The sequence below is a fragment of the Alosa sapidissima genome, chromosome 19, assembly GCF_018492685.1.
Source record: "Alosa sapidissima isolate fAloSap1 chromosome 19, fAloSap1.pri, whole genome shotgun sequence".
NCBI lineage: Eukaryota > Metazoa > Chordata > Actinopteri > Clupeiformes > Clupeidae > Alosa > Alosa sapidissima.
This window is the reverse complement of record NC_055975.1, coordinates 13,561,144-13,583,648: the sequence shown is the minus strand read 5'-3', so window position 1 is coordinate 13,583,648 and position 22,505 is coordinate 13,561,144. Positions and strand designations below refer to the sequence as shown.

At 41.7% G+C, this 22,505-nt stretch overlaps 2 protein-coding genes across 6 annotated transcripts; both read left to right on the top strand.

Moving 5' to 3' along the window:
- The first annotated feature begins 133 nt into the window (after window positions 1-133).
- Window positions 134-10,605, top strand: LOC121692978 (S100P-binding protein-like). The gene is made up of 6 exons (XM_042072084.1): window positions 134-282; window positions 1,041-1,280; window positions 3,939-4,057; window positions 4,145-4,239; window positions 4,422-4,506; window positions 10,364-10,605. Exons 1-6 carry the CDS (start codon window positions 172-174, stop codon window positions 10,458-10,460), a joined length of 747 nt encoding a protein of 248 aa, XP_041928018.1. The 5' UTR covers window positions 134-171; the 3' UTR covers window positions 10,461-10,605.
- A 1,650-nt stretch (window positions 10,606-12,255) lies between these two features.
- Window positions 12,256-16,903, top strand: LOC121693769. Of its 5 annotated transcripts, none has more exons than XM_042073419.1 (11): window positions 12,256-12,496; window positions 12,694-12,934; window positions 13,108-13,208; window positions 13,527-14,688; window positions 14,862-15,020; window positions 15,126-15,199; window positions 15,289-15,386; window positions 15,502-15,645; window positions 15,892-16,023; window positions 16,181-16,450; window positions 16,584-16,903. In XM_042073419.1, exons 2-11 carry the CDS (start codon window positions 12,780-12,782, stop codon window positions 16,797-16,799), a joined length of 2,511 nt encoding a protein of 836 aa, XP_041929353.1. In that variant the 5' UTR covers window positions 12,256-12,496; window positions 12,694-12,779; the 3' UTR covers window positions 16,800-16,903. The 5 variants fall into 5 exon arrangements, with proteins under 5 accessions (XP_041929353.1, XP_041929354.1, XP_041929349.1 ...); XM_042073420.1 differs by having other exon boundaries at window positions 12,257-12,496; window positions 13,108-14,131; window positions 14,450-14,688; XM_042073415.1 differs by having other exon boundaries at window positions 12,257-12,496; window positions 13,108-14,688.
- Window positions 16,904-22,505: the final 5,602 nt, after the last annotated feature.

The window sequence follows — 22,505 nt, the reverse complement described above, 5'->3', positions numbered from 1 at the left end:
GGACTACAAGGTCTACATTCAGATTTTCGCTACTATCTTATTTAGACAAAATATCAGCTATGACCAATGACCATACACAACGCCAACCTAATTGCCGACCCACATTTTGACAGGTGACCAAAATGATCTGCTTTCCCCATCAACAGCAGGGGCGTGGCTAAGGTTAGATGGATGCCAAAAAAAAAAATACGCGGAAAAACGACTGGACTGAACGAAAACGAAGTTTGCAGTAGTATAGTAGCAGCTAAGTACTCTTACAATCTATTTGGAAAAGGTGGCATCGTAAGTGTTACTGTTTTTTTTAAAAGAAAAAGTCATTTGAAGTAAACCTACCTAAGTTAAGTTGACACATACCCAATAAACCCTTGCTAGTTTAGTTTATGGCTAGCTAGACAGCTAGCTCGGCATGCGTCTTTAGCTTCTTAGCACACTTTTCCCAAAACAGTGTCGGACAAATGTAGCATATGCATTTTTTAAATGGTATTATTGTTACACTAAATTGCTAGTTTAATGTGCATATGTATATACTTGACCCAAATGCTGTGGTTGTCATGCTATTTTAGAAATGTTGCTCTGCTCAGCTTCAATGACCACCTGTTTGCTAACATTACAGCTAGTGGTGTGGTGTGGTGAAAAAGTACTACTGCTAGATGAAGATCATTGCACGAAATAAACTTGAACTTTACACTTTTATATGTGATTTTATTCCCCCCTCACAATTTGATGGTTACGTGGAGGAGGATAAGAATACAATTAGGAAATCATGGTTAAGTAAGCTGATTATCCTGATTCAGGGAGGGAGACGAGTTGGGACCACATGTTGATCAAGATCATATCAAATGAGTTTAACAGACTTCAAAATGGATTATCCTAGTGGTTCATTAATATTACCCTGGTTCATTCATTGTGCCAAGAATATATGTCAACCTAAAGCAAGGTGACGGCAGTGTAATAAGAAAGATAATGCATTTCTTCCCAAGTGTACATCCCCTTCTCAATGGATTGTCTATAACTTGCTGTTTCTCCCTGTCTTTTGTTAGTCACTTGACATGATGAGCAGCAAAGGTGGTGATCCTGTTGTAGAAATTGGGCACCTCAGCCCCATCCGTTACCCAGATGAGGGCTATAAATCCTTCACACATGATTTCTCCCAAACCCCAATAATGTCCACCCCCCTCAAGGGCCAGAGGCAGTCGACGTCTGATCTGTCAGTCGCTCTGGACGACTCTGGCCTCAGCAGGGGTGATGGCCTGTGGGAGAGCACCCTGCTGGAAGTGCAGGTATTGTGTGTGTGTGTGTGTGTAACAACTCTATGCAAAAAGCAGGATCCAAAAATAGTTACATTTTGCCTCAGTCTTGGGCTTCCCTTAGGTCAGTGTTTTTCAACCTTTTTTGTGCCACGGCACACTTTTGACACTTAAAATGTCCCACAGCACACTAACATCCTGTGTGAAGAAAAAATAAACATGCCATAGCCTAAAATTTCAAATAATACACAGATATGGCCTTATTAAGGCTTCTCTGCAAAACCCGCTCAATAAAACAAGCGCCCTCTGTTTCATTTGTAGGTGACTATATCTAATTTAATTGTTGTTATGAACTGGATATGTGATTCTGTGAATACTGGATATGGGGCCCCCGTTGTACAATGCCTGCATACCACAAATAGTGCAATCATACAATCAATGAGAGCATGTGGTTTGCATCAAATTCTTTGATGCAACAGTTGCTTTTCTGGACCAGTGTGTGACATTTGGGTAATTTTCTGCGGCACACCTGATGATCTCTCACGGCACACTAGTGTGCCCAGGCACAGTGGTTGAAAAACACTGCCTTAGGTCCATCTAGGGCTGGGTGATAAATCGATTAATTCGAATTTGACCTCAAATTTGAGAAAATATTTTTTCTCTAACTTCCACCACCGACGCGCTCCCCTTGAGCACCCGTAGCAGAGTCCTGCACGGGTCCAATTTTTAAAATCCGCACCCACCCTTACCAGTCATGTTTAAAACCGCATCCGACCCGTTTTCCAACACCAGAGCTACTGTAGTTAAAATCCGTTTCCTACCCCACCCGCATTAAATAAAACTGACACCCGACCCGTACCCGAGTTAAAAACAGTCTGCCACCCGAGTTAAACAGACAAGTTTAAGGAACTAATTTTTACACAACCATTAACACTGCAGATCCAACTTCAGCTGAAGTTGACAGGCCTATCCTACATGATGAAAAGTAGCCTATGCTACCACAATACAACACTCGAGTGATAACATTTTGCCACTCTTCAAGCAGATGCGGCTACCAGGCTATCGCCACGCAAATGCCTAATTTAGGATTCAAACACCGCCTTGCACACACATCACTAAACTTATTAACAGCAGTAGTAGGCTAGCCTACATTAAATGAAGGAATGGTTCGGTCATAGCCTACACCGGATTATGCATTAGCCTATGAAAATTTATGGAAATAGGCATAGGACGTGTGACACTATCCCGTTTATTTGAGTGCAAGATTGAATGGGAAAAAATGTGGCCTACCTTTTCACACGCATAGGAGAAATCTCGCTCGCTTGCAGGGATGTCAATAGATCTCACAATCTAAGCAATATTGGAAAATAATCGAGCATGATCTCTCCACCATGACATGTCAAAAGAGTCATCTTTAGATGTTCCTTAATCAATGTAAGCAGCCACTTTGTTCTGAAAGGCTGCAGGCAGATCCCGCGCATGTGATTTTTTAAAGTGAAAGTATAGGCGCCTAGAGAGTTTTGGGAAGGCACGTATGAAACATGCATTTCAAATGCTTTTATCAACTTGAATTGCAGGCATATTATTTAGGATGTGTTAATATGTAGAAAATATTGTTTCGTATGCACGTGATGTTTTATGAAAGGCCAATTCCGATTTAGACCCGTCCCTCCCCCGTGTCTGACCCGACCCGCACCCGCATCCGACACAGTAGATTTAGCAGTTGGTAACTAAATGTCCAAAGTTGAATGAAATCATGGAGTTCTACTCTGTGGGGCACACACACAGGCTATGTAAGGTGCCAATCCTAGCAGTTTTAAGTCTGAGTCAGTTTTTGTTACAGTCTTGACATTATGACATATCAAACACATTTGTCTTTTAGTCTTGTCTCAAGCAAATAATGGTGTGGCCAGTTTCTAAAAAAAACAATAATGAGCTCTCTCCAGCACCAAACCGGAAGGAGTAACGTGGTTACAACCGCAGCCTAGCCTATATGATTATTTGTTTATTTCGTTTCTTAGAAATTATCAGTATTCCATGTGACGGAACAACTCAACCTGCCTGAAAATACTACTTCGAATCTAAACACTTCACCCGCACATGCTACATGATCTAATTTGATGCCTACATAACAGGTTGGGGATGTCACACTGTAACAATTGTAACACACAGATGTAACAATGCTGCAGAAGCACGAAAATTTGAGGCCCTATGGTAGGCTATATGGGTCGTTTACAATCTTTGTTGAGTTCCTGTTGATATCTGGTGCATGATGGGGAAATAATTTAAAGGAATCTAGTTCATAGAAACTAGTGGGAGGGTATGATCGCCTACTGTGGACTTTCAAAAATGTTTTCAGTCTTCTGATATATGGGTATCATACTTGCCTTTTTTCTTGTTGCACTTTCACCCCAAGGGGATATCTATATCAAATCAAAACGGGGAAAACAAAATAAAGTCTAAACCTGTTTTGAACAATTTCTTTTGTATTTAGTATGTCATTTGAAGTTTGTTTTTAAATAGGTAAAAATAGGTCCATCTTTGCCACAGCATCAACTTTCAGTGACTTGAGATTGTGATGTGTGTTGAGACTATATAGCTCTTTGTGTGCATTAAAGGGTCACAGAAAATAGGAATTTGGCTACATTGCAGACATGCGTTCATGTAAATCCCACATACATTTGTGTTCAGGTAAAATCCAAGGTGGTGCTGCCAGGGTCTGGAGGTGTGAAGGCTCCATCTCCAGCTGCGCCAGTGGCTTCCCACACCTTCAAAGCAGGTCGTCGAGTGACCCCACCGTCAAACAAGAGGTGCAGAGAGAGAAAGAGCATTCAGATCATGAGTTCAAATGAACCCCAAATCGCTGTGCCAACTGTGTGTGTGTGATTGTCTTTCAGGCCACGGGTGTTTGACCGGCCGGAGGAGTGGCAGCATCAGAAAGATGTATATGTTGAGTCGGTCAGCCGGCATATGAGGGAGAACCCTAAAGGAGGTATACAGAATGTGTTTACAGTATGTGTTTTGGCTATAGAGTTTAAAATCATGCAGTTCAGAGTTGGGAAGTCTGTCTAATTTTGAGACAGATGGATGATGTTTTGATGTTGATGTTGTAATCACCAAACCATGCCTGAACTGCACACACACAGGGTTTAATCCAGCTGTTTAATCTGGCAGGTGCCTTCAATGAGCTCCTGGATCTCATGAACACGGTAGCAAATGAACAGCACCCGTGGCAGCACCCATCAGACCTTACCACCCGGTAAACACCTCTTTGTTTCTTTCTGATGGGCATCAACCTCAGTTGTATTTTGAAACCAGTGGACCAGCCTCTAGCCAATCAGCTTTGACCAGAAGAATCCTTCAGTACTACGCAGACGCTACTCTTGTTACTGGAAGTCTCCACTTGAGAGCAGACCCACAGAGTTCAAACACAGCAGTAAATAATGCTGGTCTTGCATGCTCGTGTACAGTCACCTACTGCGTCTATACCCTTGCCCCTAACGTTAATGTATTGCATCTCGCATACATGTCGTGTTCACTTTTGAGGATGTGCAGACTGACGCACCAAATGGACGCACGTGTGGCAGCCATGATGTGTAAGCAAGTATGCCCCTGGCCTTAGCATGCTGATTGGTCCTCCCTAGAAAGTTACAGACTAATGTCCAGCGACACAAAACTAGCCAGGCTAGCTTAAATTGTATTTATTGTACAAATTGATTTTAAACACTACATTTAATCTGTTTGAAAACGTTTATCAATTAGAGATCTCTGAGTAGATGTAATGTGCTGGCAGTCAAAAACTTGACAATCTCATAAGTAGTCACCCATTGAGAGGATATTGTACTCACTGACGCACCACAATAACTGAAATCATACATGCACGATTATGAGTATATCTGTAAAAGAATACACGCACACACGGCACGATTACTGTATGAGTATATCTGTAAAAGGATACACACACACACACACAAAGGGGACACACTCCGTTGTCTAGAGCAGTGGTTCTTAACTGGTCTGGCTTTGGGACCCACAATTTCCCATGTTCATAAAGTTGCGACCCATATACAGCGGGGAAAATAAATATTGAACACGTCAACATTTTTTTCAGTAAGTATACTTCCAGTGAGGCTATTTGCATGACATTTTCACCAGACATTAGTATTAACTTAGGTAATCCACACATATAAAAAAATCCAAACATTAATGTCCCTAAGTAGAGTTATGAGTAAAAAAGCGGAATGCCACAGGAAAAAAAGTATTGAACACGCCTACTGAAATTTCAATACTTTGTGGAAAAACCTTTATTTGTAATGAGAGCTTCAAGGCATTTCCTCTATGACGAAACTAATCAGTCGCAGTATTCAGGTGTGATTTTGGCCCATTCTTTTAAATAGATAGTCTTTTAATATTGAAGATTCCAGGGGTCCCTCTTGTAAATCCTGATCTTTAGGTAACTTCCAAAACTGTTCAATTGGATTTAAGTCAGGGCCTGAATTTCCTTTCTCTGAAACCAATTGAGAGTTTCCTTTGATGAATGCTTTGGATCATTGTCCTGCTGGAAGGTCTAGCCATGTCTCATCCTCATTGTTCTGGTGGATGGCAAGATTCTCCCAGAAAAAATGGCTCCATTTATCATTTCTTCAACTGTATGAAGTCTGCCAGTACCATGAGATGAAAAACAGCCCCACACCGTGATGCCTCCACCTCCAAACTTCACTGTTGGTAGGGTATTTTTAGGGTGATGCACAGTGCCATTTCTCCTCCAAATATGGTGTGTAGTATGACATGTAGTCATGTGGGGTGAGCGTGCATAGAGGCCATGGCGGTGGAGTGCATTACCTATGATTTTCTCTGTAACAATTGAACCTGCTGCCTCCAAGTCTTTCTGGAGTGGTCCTTGGCTCTTAGGCTACACTGACTATCCTTCTGACTTCCTGGTCAGAAATCTTGTGAGGAGATCCTGTGCATGGCTGATTGATGATGCTAAATACACTGAAATAGCAGAGGAGGCAGCTAAGCGAGGTTGGAGTGCATGATTAAGGCCTATTGAAATCGGTGCACGTGGGTTTGTGGCCAGATCTGCTATTGGCTTGCTGTCTGAATTGGGCATTGGTGGTCGAAGTCTAAGGCAGGTGGTTAGTAACATGTCTTTAGCAGCAGAACGGGCAAGCGAATGGTTGTGGGTAAGGAGAAATTACCCTTCCTGGGGCGCAAGCTAAGGTAAGCTAACTGGCTCATTTGTTTTGTGTTTGTGATGGACTGTGCCTAGGTTGATGGTACTTGGCTAAGGTTTTTTATGGTTTATGGTTCAGTCCACATCAACGGGACGGACCAACCTAGCCAACTTAGACCATGCCTAGGTTGGTTAAGGGTATTTGGATGTTTGTTGTGGTGATATGGTGGCAGCATGGGGCGTAAGCTAACTGGCTAATTTGTTTTGTGTTTGTGATGGGGCCTAAGCTAACTGGCTAATTTGTTTTGTGTTTGTGATGGGGCCTAAGCTAACTGGCTAATTTGTTTTGTGTTTGTGATGGGCTGTGCCTAGGTTGATGGTTGGTTGGCCAGGGTTTTTTATGGCGATGGTTCAGTCCACATCAACGGGACGGACCAACCTAGCCAACCTTGACCATGCCTGGGCTGGTTAAGAGTATTTTGGGTACTGGATATTTCAATGTGGTAATATGGTGGCAGCATGGAGGGGAGTGTCTCCAGGACGCTGGTTTCACTGTTAAGCCTTCATGAGGTGTCGTGGGCCTAACTTAACGAAACATCGGTGAATGAGGGTGCCCACTTGATAACCCCAATGACATGCCGCATACTATATACTGCTGTTGGATGGGCCATTTGTATTGTGCTTGTGACCATTTGTTGGCGGATTTGTGGGTAGTGTGCTTTTTAAAGTTAAACTTGAGCAGGGGCTTCTGAATGTTTTTACCTTGGATTTTGGCACAAGGGATTTTAACATCTAATCCTGTGTATTAATGTAAAAAAGTGATGTTCCTTCCACTTGCAGATAATGGCTCCAATACTGCTGATTCTGAAGTTTTGAAATGCATCTGTAAACAGTTCCATTGATATATTTTGCAACAATAATGTTGCAAATGTCTTGGAAGAGCTCTTTGCTTTTACCCATCATGACATGTTTCTTGTGTGACAACTTGGTAACGAAAAACCTTTTTATAGCTCATCAATATGTACTAACCCAGCTTACATTAATTTGTACAGATAGGAGGGATAATTACTCTCTAACTATGTATAGATTCCATCTCGTTCCTTGCCTTTGTGTACTGTTTTTTTCTTAGTGTGTTCAATACTTTTTCCCTGTGCCATAACTCATAACTCTACTTAGGGACATTAATGTTTGGATTTTTTAATATGTGTGGATTACCTAAGTTAATACTAATGTCTGTAGAAAATGTTATGCGAATAGCCTCTCTGGAAGTATACTGAAAAAAATGTTGACGTGTTCAATACTTATTTTCTCTGCTGTATATATTTTAGCGTTCAAGCCAACGGATATGGTGAGACACACAAAGTGCCTGTAGACCTACTTGTTTGGAACATAGCTATATTTTAGATAATGATAATAATAATAATAGGAGAATATAGCCTACCAACGCATCATTTAAATCCCAGACTGAAATTACCAATGCCATTTTCTAAATAATAAATCGCCTATTGACTAGGGCTGGGAAAATTCAACCAAAATCCGTAATACTTCTTACAGTATATGGCATATTAAATACAGCATAAATCACAAAATTACTGAGTAACCACAAAGGTAAAAGTAAAACACTTCTGTATTATTTAAATGATGATAATGACAAAGTAATTTTGTTTTAAAGTATTAATTTCTTAAATACTATACATGTGATGCTGTTTAATTCATTTGTAAATGGTGCACTGTCACTTTAAGCCCATTGTGTGCCACTGGCCACACGTTCTCCTAATTATCTTTTTTTTTACCAGCTCCATTCAAATATAGCTATGGCTAGTCCACAAACTCTAATATTGTTTGTGCCACATGTATAGCACAGTATTAACAATGATAAGCATGATATTAAGTTGGCACAAACAGCTTTCATTCCTTTGGAAATAAAAGCATGTAATGACATGATGCTTGTTAGACATTTTCTGTTTGCAATTAAAAGTGAATTATGAGCCTGGTAGCCAGTATCCACCTAGCTACGTGGAATGCGTTTAAATCGGCATAATATCATGTGCTTCATGTAAACTAATTATTGAAGACTTCAAGACTCCAAGTTCCATTACACAAGTGGTGATGGTCAACACAGTGAGTGCTGTTTTTAACAGTTACTTGCCAGTTTAAGACGGCTGGTGAGTGCTAGGATCAGTAAGACCTTTATTGCATTACAGAGCAGAAGTGGGGCTTTCCACTTGTCTGTACGATGAAGTACGAACATTTTAAAATATCATGAAATTAAATCAAATTGCATCATATTTACAGTCTATACTTCTCTGCGTTCACATGCGCACCAATTACTCTCGTTTGAATTACTCGCGAACCCGTGATCGCATAGATATGGCACGCATATCAGATGAAAGAGGGCACACAGGGCTATCCATTGGTACCATGTTTATCGATCCTTCCCTTCACGAAGTGACGGCAAAATAATAACGTCATGTACACAAACCAACGCTGCACACCCATTACTCTCGTTTGAAATACTCGCGGACCCGTGATCGGATAGATATGCCACGCATGTCAGATGAAAGAGGAGACGCAGAGCTATCATTTGATGAAGTGACAGCTAAATAATAACTTCATATAGCTGGACTTACCCCACGTTTTTGTCTGTTCTTGTGGCAAAGCATGTTATCGTGCGTTTCTCTATGGCAAAGCATGCTCATAATCCGGTTTTGAGATCCTAGCAAATTCCTGCATAGCATCCAATTCAAGGCTCACATTGCATCCCAATTTGTTCAACAAAGAAACACCTTTTTTGCCTTTACTTTGTTCATGGCAATGGAGTAAAAAGTTGAGAATCATGAGTACATACACCATAGGCACGCAGGCTAACACGCAACCTCAGGTCAAGTCAGGTCAGTTCGTGTCACAGATATGGAGCGCAGAAAGGTAATTTTTCATCACTAAATAAATTCTGTAAATTGCTCAGCCCCAGAGTATCCCTCCAACATGGCAATTATATTGTCCGATTCAGGACAGTCTGCCCTACACACGCATGAAATGCATGTAGAGCTATGAGCTTGCTGTGGTGAGATACATGTCGAAATATAATCATTTTTATAATACGCTTTTTATATTTTAATCAAAATAAAATCAATGCTAGTACTAATACATGAAATCATATAGCCTAGATCAGATAGCCTAGACTCTGCTGAAAAAAACAATATATAATATGTGTGTGTGGCACTTACAATGACCAGAATAAATCCTTATGAATAAAGGTAGTGAAAATGCCCTAAAAGCAGCTTAGGGTTCTAAGGGTTAAAATCATGACTCGAGTCTGACTCGAGTCCAAGTCATGTGACTCGAGTCCACATGTCTGGCACTGTCACTTAGTACACATATGTACTAGGATCTACACTTGTTTTGTGATCAGGCTGAACATAGACAGTATATGGTGGTTTGGAACATGGGTGTGTTTGGCATCACATTTGTGAAGTCAACTCCTAATGTCACCTTTCAAAGTACTCAACAGGTTTAACTTTGACAGGGGTGCCTTGTTTCCATGTGGCATTTTAGTTTTGATGGTTTGATTCTCTCATGTGCCAGCAATTCACTGCACATCACTGTTCTATTTTGTCTTCAATTTAAGTAAATTCATATCCTAGCCTACTTCAAATATTCAGGGTTGCAGCCTACTTGCATTTACCGCTAAAATTATGTCTAACATGACCGGTCACATTGTGTATGTCCATGGTAATGACTGACATTGGCTACGAATAAAGTCTGTTCAAATAAAGGTCCAATTTTAGATCTGATAAGGTAGAATTATACATTCATTTATTTATTTATTTATTTATTTATTTTAATCACAAGCTCAACGACCCACCAGTTAAGAAACCCTGTTCTAGAGCTCTTAGTCTTCCCCCACTCATGTGGCTTTTGTTTTTTCTTTCACCTTCAGGAACTATCAACCCGGAAATGTGGGCAAGAGTCTGTTTACATTGGATGAATGGACCCACAAAAACGGAGGGTCGTATAAGCGCTTTGCGCGGTCGTGAATTTTGTATATATTGTACATATATTTGTATATATTGTTCTATTTGTTCTATTTTTTGTGTGGTTTTTGTGATGTTTCAGACATGTAAACACTTGTGTGTTGTGTTTTTCTTACTGTTTTAATAAGAATAATTATTCAGCCATGAATTGATTGAGTCCTTTTTTATTGAATATTTTTTTCATGTTTTACTTTTGGAAATCACATTGAATGTTGGACATAACCAGGTTGTGGAGGCTGCCAGAAGCTAAGTAACCAATACACAGCTCATTGACAAGTGAGGCCACATTTATGCATTTCATGTATTCCCCATAATAGTCTGGTAGGCCTTATGAACAAAACCTCATGCAGTCTAATCACCAGTTCAAAAGTTACCAAAATAATATTGCAGGCTTACTTTACTACTGCTTGAAGGATGATAGATGGTGAAGTGTCACTCATTATTCACTGTATGCATTAGGTTAATCATCTGGATCTGACGTCGGCAAACCAATTTCCAGAGATAATTGTGGACATGGCCATCATCTATCCATGTCACAGAAGTGAAAGCAAACAAGAAATTTGGCCAGTGTGTTCAAATAATTTACAGCAATAGATGAAAACATGTTAATAGAGGCCTCAAGCAGCATTCAGAATAAATGTAGCTCTTCCTGCCTAGACTGTCATTGCCAGGGATGAGAGAAAAGGTAGGCTGCACTGTCCACAGTATAGATGCAACAAAATCTTCAGATATAGTCAGATATTAGATGATAGGTTTTTATGCTACTCAGTTTATAGCCTGGAACCAGTGAGCACCACTCACTGAAGTCTTTGGGATTCTAAAAAAATATTTAAAATATGTATGCGAGGTTTAAAAGATGCATTTGCAGCTGTGTATAAAAATGGGACCACCTGCGTAACAGCACACAGAAACATACTTGATCGTGAACCCTCATTTCATATTGATTTGAGTAATCATCTGCCCCTCAACCCACCTAAGTTTCATATGAAGTGTACAGTTGGTTTAATCATACATAACACTCAAAAAACCCAGCAACTGTGAAATAACTAAATATATATATATATATTTCTGAGCACTTCCATCAAGCATAGCACTTCCTTAGAGCAGGCCACAGTGGACTTCTGTCAATGTGTTTAACAGTAGGCTAGCGCTGCCAAGAACTACCTAATTCCTAGTAAGTTACCATAAATTACATGAAACGTCATCAAAATGCAATGCAAACTACAGTAGTGATACTGCATAATAATGTTATGGTATTTTACTGGCCATTTTGTGGTGAGTAACTGTGAGGGTTACAGTAAGTCTAACAGTGCGTAGAAGAGGACCGGAATATGGACATAGAATCGAGGATGAGGAAGTGTGGAAGCAAGAGGCCCGCGATGCTGTGTAAAATGTAACTAAAAACCGTAGGCCTATGTGATTTGCAACTTAGTGTATTTAATCTTTAAATCTTTCTACCTTCAAGATTTCATTTGTGAAAACGGACATCTCCATCATTGACGACGGTGAAGTGCTCTTTAGTCGTTGGGAGAGAGAGGCTAACCTAAATCTCGGCCGTTTTTATAATGTGTGATAATGGAATATGACCGTTTTTATCAAGTAGCCTATGGCCTAACCAGGGCCAGGGCTGCGTCGTTTAAAGTTCATTATTAGTATGGCAGTAAAATATGCGTAGTCTATGAACTGGTAGGCCTAATGTTTATTAGTGATGGGGCGACTCAGTAAGCAGAAGACAGACATTCAAAAACCTGAGACATAGTGTAGCCCAGAACCATAGAGAGAAATCTATAATCTAGTTTTATCTACCGCTCTGGCCTAGCCTACTTCTGAGGCAGACATGACTTACGCAAACGTTTGACTTCTACGTCATAGACGGTCAACATTCGGTCGCCTTTATGATGAGCCCCTATGGACCTAACGTAACTGAAATGTTCACCAGAACATTACCATTTCCTCTGAACCCCACAAGTGTCAAGCACTGTTCAGCGTCTACTTGTCGGAAAGAGAATCTACTGAAATATCTTCGCAAGCTTCAGGGGGTAGGCACAATGGTGAATCCTGCGTGTGTGCGTGCGAGCGAAAAAGGCTGGAGCGCCCTGTAGTGTATTAATCAATTAACTACATAGTATGTGTTTATTTTCAGCTAGTTCTTGGAAGGAAACAGCCGAGAGCTGAAATTTAGTTTCTAAACTCATATTGCACTTGCATCTCATGAACCCAATTTAATCTCTCCCAGTTACACAGGTTCACATTGTGGATGCCATCAAGGGCTCCATTCCCTGCCTGAGCACCTGAGCTGAGCCCCCAGCCAGGTCCCAGGACATGGGGAACACGGTGAGTTGTTGTTTTCGTCCAAATCCTCGGGACCGCCGGGAGGATCAGGAGGAAGGGCAGCGGTTGCATGAGGACATTCAGACCCAGCAGACCTCTGTAAAAACATTGGAGGGTGGTTCAGTAGGCGCTACCAGGGCAGATAGGTAAGATAGAGAACAATTCTATGCCTATGCTTTTCAGAATGTATGGCCATCTGTATTAAAAGTGTTAAAAGTCTACTTAAAAGACTTGGATGAGGATAAAATCAAGGATCAGCTGTCATACCTGCATTTCCTTCCAAATCCTGATAATTATCACACTATATCCTACTTTACAGCTCTGACTCACCATTGCTCACTAATGACGAGGGCACTGGCCAGTCAAAACCAGGCCTGCCACTGGAGATCTCACAACAGGAGAAGCCTACTGAATCCGCAGTTGTCACCAACGTCCGTGTGGATGCAGCTTCTGCTGTGGACAAGAGTGTGCTCCTATATCAACAGGAGGTAGCTGCTGCAGGACTGGTGTCAGAAGTTTTGACAAAGGCCACTGAGATTGTGGCCGTATCGATGGAGAAGCCAGAGTCCCTGGATCCTGTCACCATACCAGCTGTAAAGCTGGAGAACCGGCTGGTTCAGAATCCCTCGGCTGAGGAAGTGGTGTACGAGGCTCCAAAGGGAGTTTCTCTTGAGATCGATGCCCAGCTGGACATCTGTGGACACCAGGTACTGCTTGAGAAGCCTACTGCATCTGCAGTTGTCACCAACGTCCGTGTGGATGCAGCCTCTGCTGTGGACAAGAGTGTGCTCCTATATCAACAGGAGGTAGCTGCTGCAGGACTGGTGTCAGAAGTTTTGACAAAGGCCACTGAGATTGTGGCCGTATCGATGGAGAAGCCAAAGTCCCTGGATCCTGTCACCATACCAGCTGTAAAGCTGGAGAACCGGCTGGTTCAGAATCCCTCGGCTGAGGAAGTGGTGTACGAGGCTCCAAAGGGAGTTTCTCTTGAGATCGATGCCCAGCTGGACATCTGTGGACACCAGGTACTGCTTGAGAAGCCTACTGCATCTGCAGTTGTCACCAACGTCCGTGTGGATGCAGCCTCTGCTGTGGACAAGAGTGTGCTCCTATATCAACAGGAGGTAGCTGCTGCAGGACTGGTGTCAGAAGTTTTGACAAAGGCCACTGAGATTGTGGCCGTATCGATGGAGAAGCCAAAGTCCCTGGATCCTGTCACCATACCAGCTGTAAAGCTGGAGAACCGGCTGGTTCAGAATCCCTCGGCTGAGGAAGTGGTGTACGAGGCTCCAAAGGGAGTTTCTCTTGAGATCGATGCCCAGCTGGACATCTGTGGACACCAGGTACTGCTTGAGAAGCCTACTGCATCTGCAGTTGTCACCAACGTCCGTGTGGATGCAGCCTCTGCTGTGGACAAGAGTGTGCTCCTATATCAACAGGAGGTAGCTGCTGCAGGACTGGTGTCAGAAGTTTTGACAAAGGCCACTGAGATTGTGGCCGTATCGATGGAGAAGCCAAAGTCCCTGGATCCTGTCACCATACCAGCTGTAAAGCTGGAGAACCGGCTGGTTCAGAATCCCTCGGCTGAGGAAGTGGTGTACGAGGCTCCAAAGGGAGTTTCTCTTGAGATCGATGCCCAGCTGGACATCTGTGGACACCAGGTACTGTTTTATCCTTCTGCAGTTGGGGATTACAAACAGGACGTCCCACTGCACAGCAGTGAGGGTGAGCGGTTGCTCACCCCCGCCATGCTTGGCACAGGTTTCCCCTTGAACGATGCCAAGCTTGCTGAGACTGTCTTGCAGCACAGGAGTGATCGTGATCACTTGTTCAGCATGGAGCGACAGCAACCTGAGAGTGGCCTTGAGCTCTACTCTGCTCCCGGTGATGCTTCTGCAAGGTGAGTCAGGAATAGTTTGATTACCTTACTTCAGACACACACCTTTTGGAGACATTTGTAAGCACAAAACAATTCAGTTGTTTCATGAACAGACATGCACAGCTTTTAAAGCGTTTATCTTGGTAGGTACATTACATTCCTTTATCACAGCTTTACTTTTTGTTTACGCACAGAGGCTCTGCTGCAGCCTCTGCCCCTCAGGATGTGGTGTTTGGCCTGAGCGCTGAGTTTTCACTGGGTGACCGGTTGAGAGATGGATGGCTGGATGAGAGACCTGGAAGCACTGGCAGCTGGAGCCCGCTGTCAGTTGGGAGTGAGGCCTGGTTTACTTGGTATGTCAGTTGCACAACCATTTACCGTAGCAGATGAATGAGATGGTTTTGGATCAAGTCGGTCTTTAAATCATTTAACCAAAAGCATTCAACCTCTCCCTACAGTGAAGAAGATCTCTATTATAGCGAGGAGGAGATTGAGAATGTGTCGGAGAGGCAAGGTCTCATGGACATTACTGGTACATGACCTTAAATGCTGTATTGATATTTGCTCTTTGCATTTCCATTGTCAGTACAAGTCTCGTCACTCCTCTCAATGCAATTTCAGAACAGGGCCGATGTGGCTTTGGGCCGCCCGTGGCCATTTCAATTTACAGTGAGAGGGAATTGAAAGGGCAGTCCACCAAGAGCATCATCATTAGAAAGGTCTGTTTTACATGTTACGTTTGCATTTTCACTGTTCGCAAGTTTAATAAGAGAAGCTGTCCAGCCTGCCACTAATCCTCATTCACTCTGTTTCTCTGTGTGGGCCATTCTCCAGGGCTACGCCGTGCTCTCCCAGAGCTTTGGGTTCCTCCGGCGGGTCAGAGGAGACAACTACTGTGCCCTGCGAGCCTCCTTGTACCAGGCGCTGATGCGCTCTACCAAGCTTCCTGGCTGGCTGAAGCAGAAGAGCATCTTATTGGTAAGCCCATCTCCTCTACCCTAGGCTGTACATTGTTGGAAGAGTTACCACGGTCTCATACAGAATGTCTCCCAAGAAATTCAACTGTTTATTTTTTGAAAGCTGCTGGATCTATTCATTTTTAAGTGGAGAAAATGTTGGGAAAATGTGATTCACTGTTAACCACAGTAATTTGTTTCCATCATAGTAGAGCAAGGTTAAATCAGGACCTTCAATGTATTCACTTGAATTTTCCCATTTTCCTAGATCCCTGAAGAGCTTGAGTCTCATTACGGTCTGATTAAAGGCTGGTTGTTTCCTGATACATGCAAGTACACGACTGGGATCGGAAATGCTGTGGATCTGATGAAACACTATCTGGGCCTTCTTCAGAAATGGGTACAAATATAATTTGTATACTGATGCAGTGGTTCGATATTGTGTTACCTGTAGTAATATGTTACATTTGGTGAAAATTTTTTCTATATCAGTCATTATTGCAAGGTACACATTGTGTTTGCTGAGATTCTGTATTAATGTTTGTGTGTCTCTACAGTGGCGTGCGGCGGCAGTCTTTCCTGGCCTTGAATGTCGCAGGAGTGTGTGTGAGCAGCTCTTTCAGGGCGGAGAAGACGAGTTTGGTGTCATGGAGGCACTCAAGCTCCTTATGCTAGCCCACGCCGTGGACTTGCATGCTGCCGTGCAGAGGGGCGACACCGTGCCAATCTTCTGCTGGCTGCTATTCGCCCGCAGTAGCTCCTCGTGCCCACGCTCGTACCTTGCCAACCACCTGAGTCAGGTGGGCTTCAGTAGAGGCATGGAGCAGGTGAGAGGGGTCAGGGAGACTGTTGTTGTCGTTGTTATTTTTATCCCATTGACTGGCAGGTGAGAAGTTCTATCAAAGGCTTCTTTTGTGATATTGCCTACTAAAGGCTGTTTTCTTCATTTCGTCATTATAGGTGGACATGTTCCTCCTGGGTTGCGCAATGCGCCACACCATCAAGGTCTACCGCCTCCACATGGCCGAAACAGAGGAGTTCATCTCATATTACCCAGATGACAGCATTCAGGACGGACCCTGTGTCTGCCTGATAACCGAGGACGACCGTCATTATAACATGGCTTTTGGCAACCCTGCCTGTCCTGAACAGGACCTCTCTGTAGAACCTGACTGATTGTTGACTCAAGTGACCAGGGTCCAATCATGGCCAGCTCGGGATACTATTTCACACATTTTTAAGCTTAACCTACTTAAATATATCATTTTCTCAGCATCATACCGATGACTGTATTGTGAATTATTTGTCAGGAAGATTTCCTTTGGAAGATATAGACAAGGTATTAGCTCATTGTTGACTATGCACAGCAAGGATGTAATTCAGGGATTGTAAAGACTTCTGTTGTTAACCAGCTAACGCAGCCAGGCAGCTACAGCACTGCACTCTGGGGGCATGTGCATTGAGGCTCACAGACATGCCCCCAGAGTAGTGCTGTAGCTGCCTGGCTGCGTTAGCTGCTGGCTGTAGCAACTCGAGCTATAGGTAAAACCGATTGTTTTTGTTTTTTCCGTACCGACAGTACCCGGTGACCTCGAGAGATCTATGAGCATGGCATAGATAGATAGATAGATAGATACTTTATTGATCCCCAAGGGGAAATTCAAAAAATGCACGTCCTATCATATGTGGATACATACAGTACACACTGTCAATAAACATCAGCTCAGTAAACTAAATGACTTGGGTGACATGTCAGGTGGTCAGGTGTCCAACTCTCTCACCTAGAGCAGAGAAAGTGACCAGCTGCAGCAGTCAGATCATGATGGTGATCTTAGAGTCTTCCTGATGCTGGCGCTTTCTTTTATACACCCACCACTCATGTGTGATCAACCTCATCTTCATGCTGACATACGGTACATGCAGAGACCATGATCATCCAGCTGGCCTTTCACACACACATACATCCCACACACAGCCTTATCATTTTAGCCCGATACATCAGAACCAGGCCATCAGGCTGCTGCTATGCTGAACACTGAAGTCTGTGCTGTTCTGTTCTGTTCTGTTGACACAGTCATTTAACGTGCCTTAAGTTTTCCTATTACATTATCACAAAGTAACAGTGAGAGCTCACCCTTTTATAAAGGACCATGTGCCAAGGCCTGTGTGTAGCCTCTGCAAATGAGTCGTGATATGCACTGGCATGTAGATTCTTAAGTAAATAAGTCATTTTTTCATTAATTCATAAAGCACATTTAAAATACAGTTTACACTGACCAAAGTGCCGTACATAGTGCAATAAACAGATTGTGGTTAAGTTACAGAAAAGGACAAAACATGAATACAGATATAACAATTATAAAAGGGCAGGAAAAGCCAGGTAAAAGGTGTGTTTTGAGCCTAGATTTAAAACTATAATAGAGAGAGCATCTCTGATGGAAGGTGGCAGCTGATTTCATAGGCGTGGCGCAGCCACATCAAAAGCTCTATCACCTCTCCGCCTGAGTGAGGTGGAACATGCAGGACACATAAGCTACAGGATCTAAGGGACCCGGGAGCTGCAGTGGTGGTGATTGAGATTTCTAATGTAGGATGGGGGTAGATGTGTTTTCCAGTACGATACCCTTACAGCCACTTTAGTGTACAGTATACCCTTACCACAACTCTAATGTACAGTATGATGCCCTTACCGCAATATTAGTGTACTGTTTGATGCCCTTACTTTAGTTTTATTTTACGGTAAATAATACTATACCGCAACTTTCCAGTAAAATAATTCAATATTAATTAATTACATAATAAATTCAATGACACAAGTCAATGTAATAACAATGTTTTAATATTCTTTACCATTAACAATTTCACACAAAAATACTTCTGTGAACAGATGGAATCATAACAATATTACAGATTTTTAAATATTCTTACAGTAAGTCAATTGAACACAATAAAAGAAAGAACACATCCCCCAATCAGATGTTGTCTTGGTTGTTCTTAATAATTATCATATACTAAATCTTCACGTTACATGAGTTATTTCATATTTAAACAGTCCTGCAGTGTACTCATTTTAACAAGCTTTAACACCTCTGTGAATTAATGAGTGTTTACAGTAACAGAAAAATAAAGAATGACAAAGTTTGTTCTTTTGGTTTGGCTTGTACAGGCACAGAGCTTACAAAGTCGATTCTAGGCTTGCCTTCAATCCTTGCCCATTGGTACTGGCACATTGCTGACCATTGAAATGTGGAGAAAGAGAGGGAAAATGTGTGACAGATGGTCATGGGTTTATCTACGGTAATCTAAATTGCTGATGGACAGGCTAACAACCTGTGTAATGAGACAAAATAAAGCCATCAGTTGTGCACATGCCATGGGAGGCAGGTTTTGGAAAAGAGACGCAAAGACTTTGTCCATATGTTGTATATCAGTTTGTTTTCCTTGTAGGTAAATATGGATTGCTCACACAGTCCACATGTGAAGTAGTTTATGGAGTTTGTTACTCACCTCTGTGGATGCCAACATCTTGATATTCCAGACTGGATCATGTGCTCTTTGTGGGATAAAGTCAGGCTTCAGACTGCTTCCTGGGTGCATTCTTCCCATCCCTCTTAGTTCACTGTTTTTTCACGTCATGACTGTTCTCCATTTAAAACAATGAAAAATACATAGAAAACAATGACATATAGGCTACATTTGTAAGTGCATGCACTTAATGTTTTATTTGAGTGTAATGTGACAGTGGCCAACCTAACATGGGATAATAAGACACTATTGCAATTGTAACAAGATAACATTTGCCAGAGGTGGAAAAGTATGAAAATATTGTACTCAAGTAAAAGTACCAATACCTTGATAAAATATTACTCAAGTACAAGTTAAAATACCGATCTGAAAATGTACTCAAGTAAAAGTAAAAAGTAGTTAATTTAAAATGTACTTTAAGTAAAAGTTACTTAGTTACTTTTTTGGGGGAGGGAGGGTGGGTACCAGAACAACCAGTTTTACCAGAGACTTTATAATGAGGAGATACAGCACTTAAAAAATCCTCCATAGTAATGCATGGGGTTAGTTTGTAACGCCAATATGGCAGTTGTCTACACATATCACAACCCTTCTGCGGCAAAACGTTGACATGTGAATACGTTGAGCCAATCATGTGGTGTGTTATAAAATACATTGAGCCAATCATGTGGTGTGCTGTGAAGACATCGTGCCAATCATCTGTTGTGATCTCGCTGCTGGAGCAAGATTGGTGTCGTGAAGCCTACGCACACGCATTTCTGCCGAAATAGATGCACGATAAGTGCCCAAAAAGTGTTGCAATATGGCCGCCGAGTGGAGGTACTTGCCTGATAAGGATGTTGAGAAATTGAGATCTATGTGAAAAATCACCTCCTTTAAGTTCTTTAAGTTTGAGCAGTAGTTGATTTTCAAAGTTAGTTGCACTCATCCTTGGGTCGCTTTGCAGTGAACAGTAATCCAACACAACTGAAAAGCCCCTCACAGGCAGCTGAGGCAGGCAGGCCAATGTTGAGTTGCAGAGAGTTTTTTTTATATTTGGAAACGAGCAGAAGGTTCAGCAGATTAAAGGGCGTCGAACTAGGGGGGAAAGTAGGAAGTATAGGGCAATGGAGGAGAGGGCCCTTGAAAAGTGGAATACAGGGGGCACAACATTTTCATCAGGCATTAGTAATAACTCAGGTAATCCACACATAAAAAATCCAAACAACTCCATAAGTAGAGTCATGTGTAATGAAGTGGAATAACACAGGGAAAAAGTATTGAACACGCTAAGAAAAAGCACTAAGGCAAGGAAAGGGAAGGAACGAGCTGGAATCTGTAAGTAGTTAGAGAGTAGTTATCCTTTCTATCTGCGCAAATTAATATAAGCTTGGTTAGTAGCTTACATATTGATGGGCTATAAAAAGGTTTTTCATTACCAAGGTGTCACACAAGAAACATTTCATGATGGATAAAAGCAAAAAGCTCTCATGACCTTTGCAACCTTATTGTTGCAAAACATATCAATGAAACTGGTTACAGATGCATTTCAAAACTTCAGAATCTTCCAGTAAGCAGCATGGGAGCCATTATCTCCAAGTGGAAGAAACATCACTGCATCATCAACCGGCACAGGGCACAGGATCTCCTCGCAATATTTCTGACCAGGGAGTCAGAAGGATAGTCAATTCCAAGAGCCAAGGACCACTCGGAGAAAGCTCCAGAAAGACTTGAAGGCAGCCAATTCAATTAAATTCAATTAAACAGTTCTGGAAGTAATCTGGAACTAAAGATCAGGATTCAGAAGAGGGACCCCTGGAATCTGTTTAGAACAATGGACCAAAATCACACCTGATACTGCGACTAATAAGTTTTGTCATACAGGAAATGTCTTAAAGCTGTCTTTACAAACAAAGGCTGTATTGAAGAAATTTCAGTAGGCACGTTCAATGCTTTTTTCCTGTGTCATTCCACTTCAATACACAAAACTCTTATGTTTGGATTTTTTATATGTGTGTTAATATAATGTGTGGTGAAAATTTCGAATAGACTCACTGGAGGTTTAGGCTAATTACTGAAAAAAAAAAAAAGCGTTCAATACTCATTTCCACCATATATTTATTTTACCTGAATATTTTAACTTCCAAATTAAATGTAAAAATGAACGTCAGACGAAATGTAAAGTCTGACTGACTGGATTTTGTATACAAAACATAGTGAAAACTGTCTAAGGTCACTCTCACTCTCCCTTGCTAAAGAGCTAAATGGTTTAGTCCGCCTGCACGATTCATAAGGCAGTCTATCTTTTGTTTATTTAGTTGAGCATCGCTAGTAGTGGACCGCTAATTGTTGTGCAGCTGGTGCAATGTCTTTCTCCAAGAAAGCCAAGTCAGGTTACTAAAAACAAAGGCCAAAACAGGAAAAAGAGAGACATCAAAATGAGGGAAAACAACAGCTAATAAACTTCTTTCCAAAGAAAGGTGAGCACAAACGTCAAAACACGAAATCCCATGGTGTTTGCTTGAATATCTCCGCAATCATTGGTGCTAAAACGAACTGAGACAACCCATTATAGCAGAAAATACACTTTTATAGGTTAGGCTAATCTGATGCATATCGTGATCCAGCTCCATCTCCATCACTTTTAGAAAGACTGCATGGCGTCAGCTTGATTCATGTCCTGTTGTAGGCTACATGCTGATCATTATCACTAGGCTAGTGGTTTAGGGCGCGATTTTTTTCTCTCCCTTTCTGTTTTCGTTAGTCTTAACTTTTTTTTTTACTCAAGTAACGGATGGGATTTTTGATGTAGCGAAGTACAATACTTCACTCAAAAAGTAATCAAGTAAAATACCGATCAAGTAATCAAATAAAATACCTATTTTATAAACTACTTAAAAATACAAAATACACAGAAAAACTACTCAACGTGAGTAAATGTATTTCGTTACTTTCCACCTCTGACATTTGCATGATGTATTAGTAAACTAGGCAGCTCTTTTAAATATCGATGTGACGTGATAGGCTAGTACAAGTAAATCACATAATCCTACAAACGGCTAAATAACCAGTCTTCTTAAAAAAAAGCAAATCATGCGACGCGAGCGGAGCGCTTCAGTTGCACACCCGGGAAAGCTGGACATAGCCTACTTTAAAAGCTACAGTAGCACTAAGTTACTGCAGTTTGAATGATTTTTGTTTTGTCAGTTATTAACAGACTGATAGTAGGTTGGAGTGAGTATTGCACTAAGCTGCACTCGCACAGACACCAAATTATCTTATTCTTATGGTCATATCTAAGAACTTCCAGAAGGTGGCAAATTACTTCTTATTGTAAATATCTCTTGGAATAAAGCTCTCCCCTTTGTTCCATGACTG